At 37.3% G+C, this 12731-nt stretch overlaps 2 protein-coding genes across 2 annotated transcripts; one reads left to right on the top strand and one right to left on the bottom strand.

Moving 5' to 3' along the window:
* The first annotated feature begins 319 nt into the window (after positions 1–319).
* On the top strand, positions 320–3392 carry Sas-6 (Spindle assembly abnormal 6). Its single transcript, XM_018457153.1, has 4 exons — positions 320–678; positions 1163–1692; positions 1871–2619; positions 2708–3392. Exons 1-4 carry the CDS (start codon positions 490–492, stop codon positions 3259–3261), a joined length of 2022 nt encoding a protein of 673 aa, XP_018312655.1. The 5' UTR covers positions 320–489; the 3' UTR covers positions 3262–3392.
* A 1365-nt stretch (positions 3393–4757) lies between these two features.
* Plekhm1 (Pleckstrin homology and RUN domain containing M1) lies at positions 4758–8206 on the bottom strand. Its single transcript, XM_018457152.1, has 3 exons — positions 5891–8206; positions 5167–5802; positions 4758–5088 (listed from the first exon to the last, which is right to left on the bottom strand). The coding sequence occupies exons 1-3, from the start codon at positions 7232–7234 to the stop codon at positions 4924–4926; spliced, it is 2145 nt and encodes a 714-aa protein (XP_018312654.1). The 5' UTR covers positions 7235–8206; the 3' UTR covers positions 4758–4923.
* Positions 8207–12731: the final 4525 nt, after the last annotated feature.

Here is a 12731-nt window from a genome sequence, read left to right as displayed (position 1 = left end):
TCAAATCTAACTCTGTGCGCCATGATGATTTCAACGGACAGAAGTAAATTGAAATAAGGGGATAAATCTTGATCGATACCTTCGCGATGTCTTTTACGTCGTACCTTGCAAAATTGGATTACAAAACTTTCGTAATCGTTACGCCCGCGATCGCTTATGTTCCGAGTTCGGAGGATAGAAAAAAAGACAATCTCGATCCCGAAAAACGTTCTCGCTTCAACTAATCTGAACTAGTCAGTAAGTCAGGAGTATCGAGAGTGAAGTTAGTAGTAATGCGTGCCGTCAAGATGGCGACACCAAGCGCCGCGTATACGCGTCTCTGATACGCGTGCGTTTATTTGCGTCTCGTGCAATGTGAGCTGAGCGAAGCGGCTCGTAAATATCGTATACGTTTGAGCGCATTTCGGCCGGATTTCCCGCAACGTCGACAAATGAGACGCGGCGAGCAACGCGAGATCAACGAGTGCTTGCCGAGAGCGCGATCGAACGATGAACTATCTCAACAGTATAGCAGGCGGCACGATCATCGCCGACTCGGGCTTGCAGCTAAACAATGTCGATGTTCTCTACACGAAGGTGCAAAGGATTTACGTCAAGCCGCAGCATAAAGAGGAGCGCCAGCGGGATCTCAGAGTCAATGTCGAGGTTCACGCTGGCATCAGTCCGGTTTGCCGCAAGGTAACTTTCCGAGTTTTGCCCAAAAACGTTAAGTAAGACGGCTTCGTTGCATGGATGTTAACTGCGTTTTTCTCTTTTAATTTTCTATACTCGATGAACGTCTATAGGCCGGTAGTTGGTTCTTATATTTAAGACTGTCTTAAATAATCAGTCTTTAGAGACTATTCTCTTTACGATATTCATATTCATATAGTCCATTATTTTACAACATCTTAAGTAATATCTTAAGATACTAATATACAGCCCTCTGATTGGTTCATGACATTTTAAGACGGTACTTAAGATAATCTTAAATTTAAAAATTAACCATGAATTGGACAAAAAGTCATATTAGCATCTTAGGACATTATTTACGACGGTCTTGAAATAAGAATAACCATCCATAAGAATAACCACGAATAGTTTTCTTTTTCGTTCCCAATATACTATTCTTTGCTGAGTCTTGTTACATAAATTATATTTTTTTATATATCTTTTGTTTCAGAGTCTATGTGTGATGCTGTCTGATGACGATGATTCGTGTTTTCTATATTCTCTATTCATCACCGAAGATGACTTTAAGGTGTTGAAAGCACAGCAGGGTCTGTTAGTTGACTTTGATAACTTTGCTACTCAGTTGATATGCTTATTGGAGCAATGTCAGATTCCGGGAACGAGTCAACTGTCGAAAACTCCGCCAAAGTTCCTTCTGTTGTTGGCAGAGGAATCTGGAGATTGGAACTTTAAGCTTGTGGAAACGAATAATTTTAAACATCTCTGTCATCTGAGTTTAAATATATCACCCGCGAGTGATTCGGATTTGAAAACACACATGGCAATGAAGATTAAGCATCTGAAAGAGAATATTTCGAAACAAAGTAGGGATACAATTGGTTTAGAAACTAGATTAAACGATTTAACAAGCAAGCTGGAAACAAAAACAAAAGAATTGGAGCAGCTGGAGCAAAAATATTTAACTGAAAAGAACCAGATACAATTTAATTCATCGCAGCAAATTTGTATAGAAAAAGACAGGTACATATATAAGTCATGTTGTAAATAATTAACGATAAATATAATATTGATTTTATAATAGCAAAGTATGTGAATCTTTAGAATAATAAATGGATAATATTGGAAGGTCATATTTTGTATCGGTTTGAAATTATTTGAATTATTTGATAAGTATTAATAATTATACTATATCTTTTAGATTAGCACAAGCACGACTGGAATGGCAACGGCAAAGTGAAAAAGAAAAAATGGAAATTGAACAGAGGCATTCTGAAACTGTGAAACAATTACACACAGAACTTGCTGAATTACGAACACAGAACATGACATACAAGGACAAACAATCCTTTTTAGAAGCTACAAGTACAGAGCAAGTGAAACAATTGCAGACTCTCGAGAAACAACTTAATATCGCCGAACGAGATTTGGCGTTACTCAAAAAACAAAATTCAAAATTAGATGTAGATTACCATGACAGAGATCAAGCTGTTAATAATTTGCGTACAAAGGTAGCTGTGCTTGAACAAGAATTAAAAGACAAAACAGTAATCATTAACAAGCACATGGAAATGTTAAAAACAGGTAAAGAACAAAAGCAGCATTTAGAGGATCTCTTAACTGAGAGAGACAGTCAATTGCAACGCAAGCAAAATTCCTTAAAAAGTTTAAGTGACGAGTTAGTAAAAGCCAATGAAATCTTAACTAAATTACAAAATGAACTTGCATCAACCAAATCTAAACTAAAATTAAGAACAAGCATAGCGCTCGAACAAGAAAGGTTGTTAGACAACAAACAGAAAGAAGTTGGTCAATTGGAAATCAAAATGGAAGGTCTTGTTAAAGACGCGAAAGATGCAAAAAGTGAAGTAGACAATTTAAAAGAACAGATAAGAACATTGCAACATCAATTGGAGGAAAAAGAAAAAATTATAAAAAATAATGATAACGGTAAGAATACCTCATTTTATTTTGTCTTTGTTAATAAAAATGTTTCTAAATCATAAAATTAATACTTTGATGTTCTTATCTTTTGCAGTAATTAGTTGGCTGAATCGGAGATTAGCAGACAATCAATCGCCATTACAAAGCGCTACTACTCCAGCTCCAGTTACGATACCATCCTCCGTTCCATTGACGTTACCCAGAACAAATAAATTATTTCCTAATCGATATGAAACACGCACGCCTGCACCCAGCACAATACAACCTAGTACATTATCGGGATTACCAATGAAAAATCCGATCGTGCAAAATCCGAACATTAATCAGACTACTCGCACGACAGCTCGATCGATGGGCGTCGGTGTAACAGAAAGTTCGATAGGATTAACCACCTTCAATAAGAGTCCTCTAATTTCAAGTACTAGCACACCTATGGAGCGTTTCAATTCGTTGAATAAAATACCGGGGAATCCAACGGCTTCAACCTCGGCGCCGGCTATAATCGAGAATAACAATGGTCCAGCGGTGATTTCGAATGGTACAAAAGTGAAAACTGCAAGCGTTGGCTTGCAGGGCGGATTAAGACGAGCAGGTTTGTCCGATAAACCCATTTTACCTTCGGCATATTTTCCTAAGACCTTGCATTAACTGCTCGGGAAGGACTATCAGTATAGAAATTGGTGAGTTAAACTCGTATTAGAGTACTTTAAGAATCAAAACGTAGGCACGACAAAACTGTAATATTATCATTAGCATGACAATATTTCAAGTTTGCCGTCTCGGAGATAGTACAAATATTTGTAAGAATGATTAGTATTATTTACATGACATTTTTTATCAGATAAAAATTTTAGACTATTTTTAATCCTGCACATTGGCACCTCTTTATACAAATTACAAAAATGATATTAGGTTATCGTCAATGTATATCAATGTAGGATTAATAATGATATATAATGTTATTTGTATATACTATACACTAACGTACTCCGATCTCGTCCACTATGGTATAAAATACGTATATATTGGTAGAAAAATTTCATTATTCCTTACAATATTCTTTTATATCAATTCTAATTAGTTTCAATATTATTAGTATATATATATAATTTTATAATAGATTACTGGACTTTTAATATATATACTATTTGGCAAAGTAAACTCCAGTGAAATTGATATATTTATAGCGTAATATATAATAATATATGCATACATATAAATCAAGAATTGCAATCTATATAATATTGACTATAATTAAACAATTTTTTTCGATAATTCTAAATTTAAAGATTTTTAACGTGATTGCAAGTTTCAGACGCTTATATTGTTGCCAAATATTGTACAATATAAAGAAACGTATTTTTTATAACCAGCAAATTTTAAGATTAACATGGCACAATATTTTATTTTATCGCAATCTCAATTTAACTAGCATGCAAATGATTATTTTCATTATTATTAGATTCGTAATTACATTTAAGGCATATTAATCACATAGGTACCTGGAAAATAATTTTATCTTTGTGGATTTTATGTGTAATATCTGTATAAAAATATTTTTATATATAAATGAAAATATTAATGAAAAGAAAAAATATACATATATAGAAAGATCTCTAATCTTACAGTTTATGACCATAACAAATGAAGTAAGGCAATTTATCAAAAATAATGTGCCTCACAGAATAGATTAGAAAATTTTATTACATTTACATATACACGCGTATGACTTATATTGTATATCTATTATAAATGTCACTGGGAAAGAATTGTTAATTGCAATATTGTATAAACTTAAAATTTTTGTACATTCAAAATATGTTTTCAAAACATGTGCCACAAGGTACAAACGTATCAAGTAAATTCAATCTTATAAAAAGCATGTCAATTTATTAAATTACATAAATAGAGCAACAGTATTAAATATAATAAATAGCGATAAGAAGGTCATGAATGATTTCATATATTTTACTACTTTTGTACATAGAATTATAATAAATGTCTCTATTATATAATGTGTGTTTTGTACGAGAAAGCTGCCGGTCTCGAAAGGTACAAATATTTTTTTAATTATATCAATATATATATAAGTTTATAATAATTCGAGAAGATATACATTCGAGAAGAACTGATAAAAAATATGTTACATTTCCACATTTTATGCACATGATACAATTATTTACATGAAAATATCGGGCGTCGAAATTCGTAGTTACAAGAATATGCATGGCAAAATTAATTTTTCGGAATGCAAACATAATAACAATACTGCATAATAAAATATTAACAAATCAACGATATATATATATATTAATTCATATCAGTGGGAGATGACGACATGCTGCTGTTCGGTAGATCTGTACATCCCATATCCAAAAGAGGCATATCCATCCGTTTACGTCTGCGTTCGCATTTCGGGCACGGTTTACTGGCGTTTAAACAGTTTGCATGAAATACGGCGTTACACGCTCCACACTAAATAAATAAATTGTTGTAAAATTAAATATTAAAAAAGGAAAAAATAGATAACAAAAAGCGAGATATGTTTCTTACCCGAAATGTAGACTCCATATCAAAAGGATAAATGACTTTCGTATCGTTACACACTTCACATATAAAGCCCTTCTGACTACAAAGCCAACAATTTATTACATGATTCCTCGCGAATTCAACAACCTTTTGAAGTTGCTGCGCGAGAATTCCATTGGGTATGTCCAGAAGATCGGAAACGGAATATTGATGAACGTGTTCGTACAAGTAATCTCTCGGCGTGACCTTTTTCTGTAGGGATTCAATAATAGGTTCGCGACACGTGAATAGATACGCTCTCAACAGATTCAACTGAATCCGTAACGACTGCAATTGTGCCATAGCATCTACTGCCATGTAAATCCTTGGATTTAAGATCTTTATATCCAACAGAGCCGGCTTGTCTTCCAGATACGAAGCGGCTTTTCGGCTAATGGAGTATTGTTTCAAGTCCCAATTATGAATCATACGTGACGGTATGAGATATTGCCCCTCTGCCATGCACTTTGAACAGTAGTAATCGCCCGAGTACGCACACACGTGCGCTTTAGAGAAGGTCATGCCAATTGCATAACCGCAATCGAAACAACTGTAATTTTGCACGTCTAAACCTTTTTCCCTTGGAATATTACCCAACTGCTCATCGAAATTCACCACAGCCTGGAATATAAAAATTAATCGTTGAATTATAATGAAAGTGCGTTTTAAAATTGCGTTTTTAAATATTTTGTATCAGGAGAGGACATACCTTTGGTTCAGGCTGAACCTTGGCGGATCCTTCTTCAACAGTTTCTTTCTTTGGATATTTCTTTAGAAATTCTTGCAGATCTGTTACCGTGCTATTTCCAGTTTGGTAACTTTGAATGAGTGCATCGTATGTAGGACCCTCGCCGGGTGTACGAGGTGCATCCACGCTTGATCCGTGAGATATCACAGGTGAAGTTAAAGAAGACTGACAATCCTCAATCGAAGTTGACCATCCTAACTTTCTTATTAATGAATTTCCTACAGTAGCCGCATTAGCATCATTAACGATTTCGTCTTTTAAAGCATCTTGTAGCGGATCCTCCGTATCAACAATATTATCTGTATTTTCTGCATTGCCATTTGACATCCGTTGTACCTCCTTGACCTCTTGCTCGACGTCTTCTTTCGAGTTCTTTGCAGTATCTGCAGAATCACTGTATAACTGTTGAGTGGCATTGTTTTCTTGTAGGCTGCTTGTTACAGCATCCGTAGGATTATTGTGCAATTGTTGAATAATGCTATTGGATTTTTCTTCAGTCAGAATAATTTTCAATGCCTCGTCTTCCGTGATAGTTGCTACGTTATTAAACGCAGATTGCGAGGAAGTGAAAGATCCTATTCCGATGGAACTACCGATGGAACTTGCAGTTTCTACTTCATCAAAATTATCGGTCGTCTCGCTGTTTATCGTTTTCGCTATATCTACGGCGCTAAATACGGGACAAGATTTCATCGGTGGAGACCAGATGCCAGCTATAAGTAGAGGAGTGGAGGACCAAAAGTTCAAGAGGCTACTGTTGCAAGCCAATTCGAATCGTACATAATCCAAGTTTTCTATTAATCTCTGCGCAACTTCGACGAGGTCTACATCCCTGATGTAAGCTGAACGATTGTAATACGGTTTTAAGGCCGAATTGTCTCTCCTTATAGAGCAAAAGTAGCTAGCTAACAGACCCTCGTTCAGCGCTAGTCGTATCCACGCTCGACAATATCCGACTTCCGTGGTGATTTGGCTCAATGCTTGTATCTGATCTATAATCTGACGATGCGAGAACACTAAGAGTGGACCCCAGAAGCTTGGCTGTGGCATAGCGTCGAAGTCGGGACCGCTGAGAACTTCCGTCACTCGATTCAGCAGGCTGTCCTTCAAGCCGTGCAGAAATATAGCCTCCAGAACGGAACAGAGGGTCATGGTCTCGTCGCAGTTGCCGACCACGCCGTCGTCGGCGACCCCCGGGGCGCTCTGCATCTCCATAACACTCGTATTGAGCTGTTTCTGTAGAGAGTCTCGGACCAACAGATTCCTCTTGTTGCCCATTATGGACATCTTCAGCAGCGAGTTCATCTTGCGTGCTAACACGGTACGTTACAGCGAGAACACGTCTTCTGCCGCGATTTCGTCGCTGGAGCATCTTCGCGGTCGCGTCGTGAAATCGAAGAGGATCAACCGGAGGATCGAGCCGTCGCCTCCGGAGATGTCCTCGTGGTCGTGACTAGCTACGCGATTGCTCGTCTGCCAGGATATGTGTCGTAGATTACGTTCGGAGGTACGCGGACGTCACGGGCGATACTGACAAAGGAACGAGGAAGTGCCGAGCGATGAAGTCATCGTATCGCGGCGATAGCACCGATATTGGCTAGGCGTTCACACACGCCAAGTGTTATCACTCGAGCGCCGTGTCCATGAAGTAGGTTAGGTGCCCGAGAAACAAAACATTCGCACCATAGGTTGCAAGATCGCTTTTCTACCGACTCCCCATCGGTCACGATAGATTAGGGAACACCGCGGCAATCCCGTGAATCTCTCCCGCGTTCTCGACGCGCAGCAGATTTCTGCAACGTCATCGACGTTCCGATTCACTGTCGATCGAGCGAAGCTGAGCGAAGCTGAGCGAAGCGCTACGCAGGCCACGCTACTCCGAAACGTCGTCCATCGTTGTCCGCCAGCTGTTTCGGTGAATTACGCGTCAGACGGTCGCGCCTGATCGCGCCGTCTCGTTTGCTCGTTTCTAGGGCAGCTATTCCTTGAGAATAGTACGCGACCCGACGACAGGTCGCGCTGCCTCGTTACCACCATCGTCGGTGTCGTCGTCGTCGTCATCGTCACCGTCGTCACTAGGTGAATTCGTTGCCGAGTGCACCAGCCAGGTGCGCCCTCATATCTCACCGCACTTGTCCGATGCTATTTCCAGCGATACACCGTCCTTTCCCGCTCCGACGTCCAGGCTGCCTGCCCTTTCGACGGGAATAATGGAAGTCTATCGAGCGACCGCGGCCGGCGGCGACGACAACTAATTATAGATCTAACGAGTTCAACCCTCAAGCCTTCGGTGTGTTATTTCACATTCGTTTGTTCTAAATAGGAATTTAAGAGTAACCCGTAAGAGAAAAGATGAGATTCGATTCGGTCTGTCGTATCAATTAGACTTTAAAGGTATTAACCCTCCGGAGCTGAGGGTTTATTTAGGTCCACACAATTATAATTCAATTTTAATTCTTAATTTATTTTATATCTACAAATTGTATTATTCTTATTAAAGTATATATAGTATTCATTTTTTATTTTATTTTAGTTCCTTGAAATTAAGCTGCGTAAAAAGGAGCGAATGAGCCAAACTGGGTTATCGTGCGAAAATTAATCAACTTATGCTTATTTCTACCAATGTAATTTAATTTTAATCTTGGTTCACGACTAACTCTTCATTTTTCGAATGCCCGTTTCTATCAATGTAGATTAACTTTAACCTCGTTTCAACTTTATTCTTCATCTTTTTGAATTCTTATAATTAAAACTAGATGAACCAAAATTAAAGTTAGTTACATAGGAACGGCCATTAGAAATTGAATATAATAGCCAGACCAAAATTAATATCCGTTTCTATCTATATAAATTAACTTTAGTTTAACTTATACTTTTTATCTATTTCTGGTTCTGACATAAGAGAAATAACATTCAAATTTTGTTTTAATTACAAATAATTCTTGCAACACACACAAATGATCATTTCGACCAATTAAAAAGTTCTCTTCAGTGCGATTAAAACAAATAATAAATTCCTTGAAATTAATTAGTTCTTTAATTAACATCAATAAATCTTAAGTCTTGTGTTCACGGTGCTAGAAATCGCTCCGAGATCTCGAATGGAGAAAAAATTAACACGTTTGAACAATTCAGCCATTTGCATTTACGATTGTTCGATTCTTCCTCTGTTTGAAATTCCAAAACAATTTCTAGTTTTGTGTTCAAGGCTTTACATGATTTAGCATCAATTGTGCTACAGATTTTGGCGTCAGCCAAAGCTCTGGAGAGTCAATTCTCACTTGTGGAGAGTTTTCGTAGGCACATTTGAATATTTATCGCAAAATATCAAAATTCATTATCGAAATGAGATAATAGGATTTATTCTATTGTAGTTCAAAGAGCTCGCGCAGCTGCTTTCTCCCAATCTATATCACAAAAATTGTGACAGCTCTGATAGTAACGTCATTAAAAGCGACATTAATCGCTGGCTGCTTCCAATCCAGTGAACTTGAATCGCACACGCTCGAGTGGGCGATGCAAGTAACACAATCTAACGTGCCACGACAGCGATTTGCATCGTGCAATACGTCAGCGCTCTTTCGACACTCCTTCAATTCAATCGTTGTCTATATATGTATATAAATGATCAACGATTCATTTTGAATGAAAACTATACGGAGAAAAATGTCTGATTAAATTAAGTGAAATTTTGATTGGAAATAGACGAATCAGAACTTTCTAGTTAAATCTACTAAATTTCTAATAGGATGAAGACTATATGAGAAAAATGTCTGATTGGATCAATTGGAATTCTGATTCGTCCATTTTCAACAAGAATTTCAATTAAACAGACATTTTTCGCATATAGTCTTCACTCTACTAGAATTCTGGGATATTTAATTAGAAAATTCTGATTCGTCCATTTTCTTAATTGTCTTATCTAATAAAAATTCTGATTGATATAATCAGAATTTTCTGATTCCAGTCTTGTGACAAACAGAAATCTGACTGATATAATCAGAATTTTCTGGTTCATCCATTTTCAACCAGACATTTTTCTCACAATCAGTGCGATGCATGAAAACTCGTGCGAGCGCAAATCGATCAGATTCCGAGCGTAAGGAGATTTTCGATCCGAAAATAAACGACCGACGTAGCATCCGTTCGTTTCTTTCTATTCTCATTCCTATATTTAGATACGCACTTAGAGTGCATCACAAATGTTGGAACAGGTATACCGTGTGTGAATGACCGAATACGCATGACGAAACGTTGCGTGTTCCACGACTTGACGGTGGAGCGCCGGCACGAGGGAGAGAAGAAAGAAAGAGAAAGTACAATCGAGACAAACGGGCGTGAAGGAGACGGCAGGTTGGACACGGGGACAACGAAGCGAATAGAGACAGGGACGTAGCTCGACTTCGATTCGAGTATAAAATCAGGTGGCATCAGGTGGCAGAAGGAACGCGCGGAAGATGCGAATCGCTCCACTGAAAAAAATTTCTGGTTGAAAATGGACGAGTCAGAATTTTCTGATTAAATTTATTAGAATTCTAGTTGAGATAACAGGAATTCTGGCTGATACAATATTTCTGGTAAAATCTACTAGAATTCTCATTTTTACCAGAATAATTATATCAATCAAAATTCTGACTGTCTCAACTAGAACTCTAGTAGATTTAACCAGAAAATTCTGATTCGTCCATTTTCCACCAGAATTACTATTTAATCTAACCAAATCATTTTTCTCAGTGTCAGACTAGTTCTCGCGTTAAAGATAACTGTTACCGAAAGAAGAAAGAAAAATAAATTGACTACTCATTTTTTTTTTAACAATAGAATGATATTTTTCTCTGTGTACGATCCTGCATTTAATATGCTATAAATGCTTTGAAGCATTTTTTTGATTGGTCGATTAGTGAAATTCTTTCTCGCGATCGAAGAGAGGGTTTATTCTATGATCTCTTCGCGTGCGATCACTTACGTCTTATCGGTCTATCTTATTTAAACCATTAGACGCCCGACACATGCTCGAGTCACCCCAGCGACGTGCAAGTAACAAGTAATAACAATCTGTAACAGCAGTCCAATTGAAAATAATCTTGTTAATTCAATGATGATATATTAATGAAACAAATAACATTTTATTAAAACAAAAAGTGGCGTTCCATTAATACTGTTATTGAAATAACAACCCAGGTAGCAAATACACGTCATTTTGACGTCAAATTTTGGTCATTTACTGACCAAATTTTGCTGACGTCACTAAATGACGTCTTAATGACGTTCTAATGTTACAAAATTATTGACGTCATGTTAGGACATTTCCAATAACAACAATTAATTTGATGTAATTCAGATGTTAAAATAGCGACAAATAACGTCAAATTTATTACTACTTTGGGTATTTATATATATATATATATCTATCCACTCTAATAATCACTGTTGACGCTTAATAATAACGTCTTAATGACGTCCTCTCTCTCTCTCTCTCTCTCTCTCTCTCTCTCTCTCTCTCTCTAATTTCGCAAATTATATGTGTTATCGCGACGACATCAAAATGACATCATGTTAGGACGTTTCCAAATGGAGAATTAAGGAAGATCAAAATATGACGTCATTCTAACGTCATAATGACGTTATAACATTGGTCAATTTTTAGTCACTTGATGTCATTCGTACCAACATGACCAGAATTTGACGTCAAAATGACGTGTGTTTGCTACCTGGGAAGATTGTTTTCAATTATATAGACTGTTGTTGGCTAATGCTGTTAAATCATATTTTTTACCATATAATACTCTGCGCATTACCGATTCCAAACTCCACGATAGCATTTCTCTATTAACTTCATTTCTTCAGTAATGACAATCATTAATGAGAGATCGTGAAATCTTATCGATTCGGTATTACTTATTAAAATATTTAGGTTACGATCCACTTAGTGCTATAAATGCTTTGAAATATTTTTTAATTGGTCGGTTAGTGAAATTCTTTCTCGTGAAATTGGTCGATCAAATGCTTCGAAGCATTTGTAGCATCAAGTAAACTGCACCCTAAAGCCTAGTTCGTACTTGTTGCATTGTGATTGGCTAAAATAGAATCGTCAACCGGGTAACGCAACTGGTAATCCATAGTGTGATTGTGGCTTTATGTCTGTCTCCACCAACGTAGATTAACCTTAATCTCGGTTCAATTTATATCCACTTTTATCTTTTTCTAATTCCTAGAACTAGAAAAAGATGAAGAGCAAGTTAAACCGAGATTAAAGTTAATCTATATTGGTGGAAATAGGCATTAGTCGTTTATACTTAGAGAAAGATCCGAGGCTTTCTAGTAGCAAATTTACTTTCACAATTGTCAATCTATTGTTCATTAATCTTTCGACGATGACTTTTTCCAACTGTTCGTTTATACAGTTTATTTGGCTGAACGACTTCTCTCCTCGTTGGCGAGACGAATAAACGCCGATCTTTTCGCATTTCCTTTGTGCGCACTTGTGCTAGAAACAATGCGCTTTCTCACGGTGCGCTGTAGAATTCTTAGCGAGTTTAGCGTTGGCCACGCTGTACATACTACTTCGGGGAGCACGAGTGGCATAAGTGCATACACAGCGCATTCTACTTTCGTACGATCGCACGCGACGATTTGCGTGTCTCAATAAAACAGAGACACTCGCTCTCCCCGCATTTTTAACGCTTGCATTCTTACTCGTCCTCGATGCACGAATATCAGAGAGAAAATGACGTTACTCACTGCCGTTTTCTTATATATCTATATCAGTTGGTCTCGTTATTAACCTTTCTGAGATCGCTTG

Source organism: Mycetomoellerius zeteki, unplaced genomic scaffold, assembly GCF_001594055.1.
Source record: "Mycetomoellerius zeteki isolate Tzet28-1 unplaced genomic scaffold, Tzet1.0 scaffold62, whole genome shotgun sequence".
NCBI classification, from domain to species: Eukaryota; Metazoa; Arthropoda; class Insecta; order Hymenoptera; family Formicidae; genus Mycetomoellerius; species Mycetomoellerius zeteki.
Note: the sequence above shows the minus strand (reverse complement) of the source record. Positions and strands in the feature narration are given on the sequence as shown.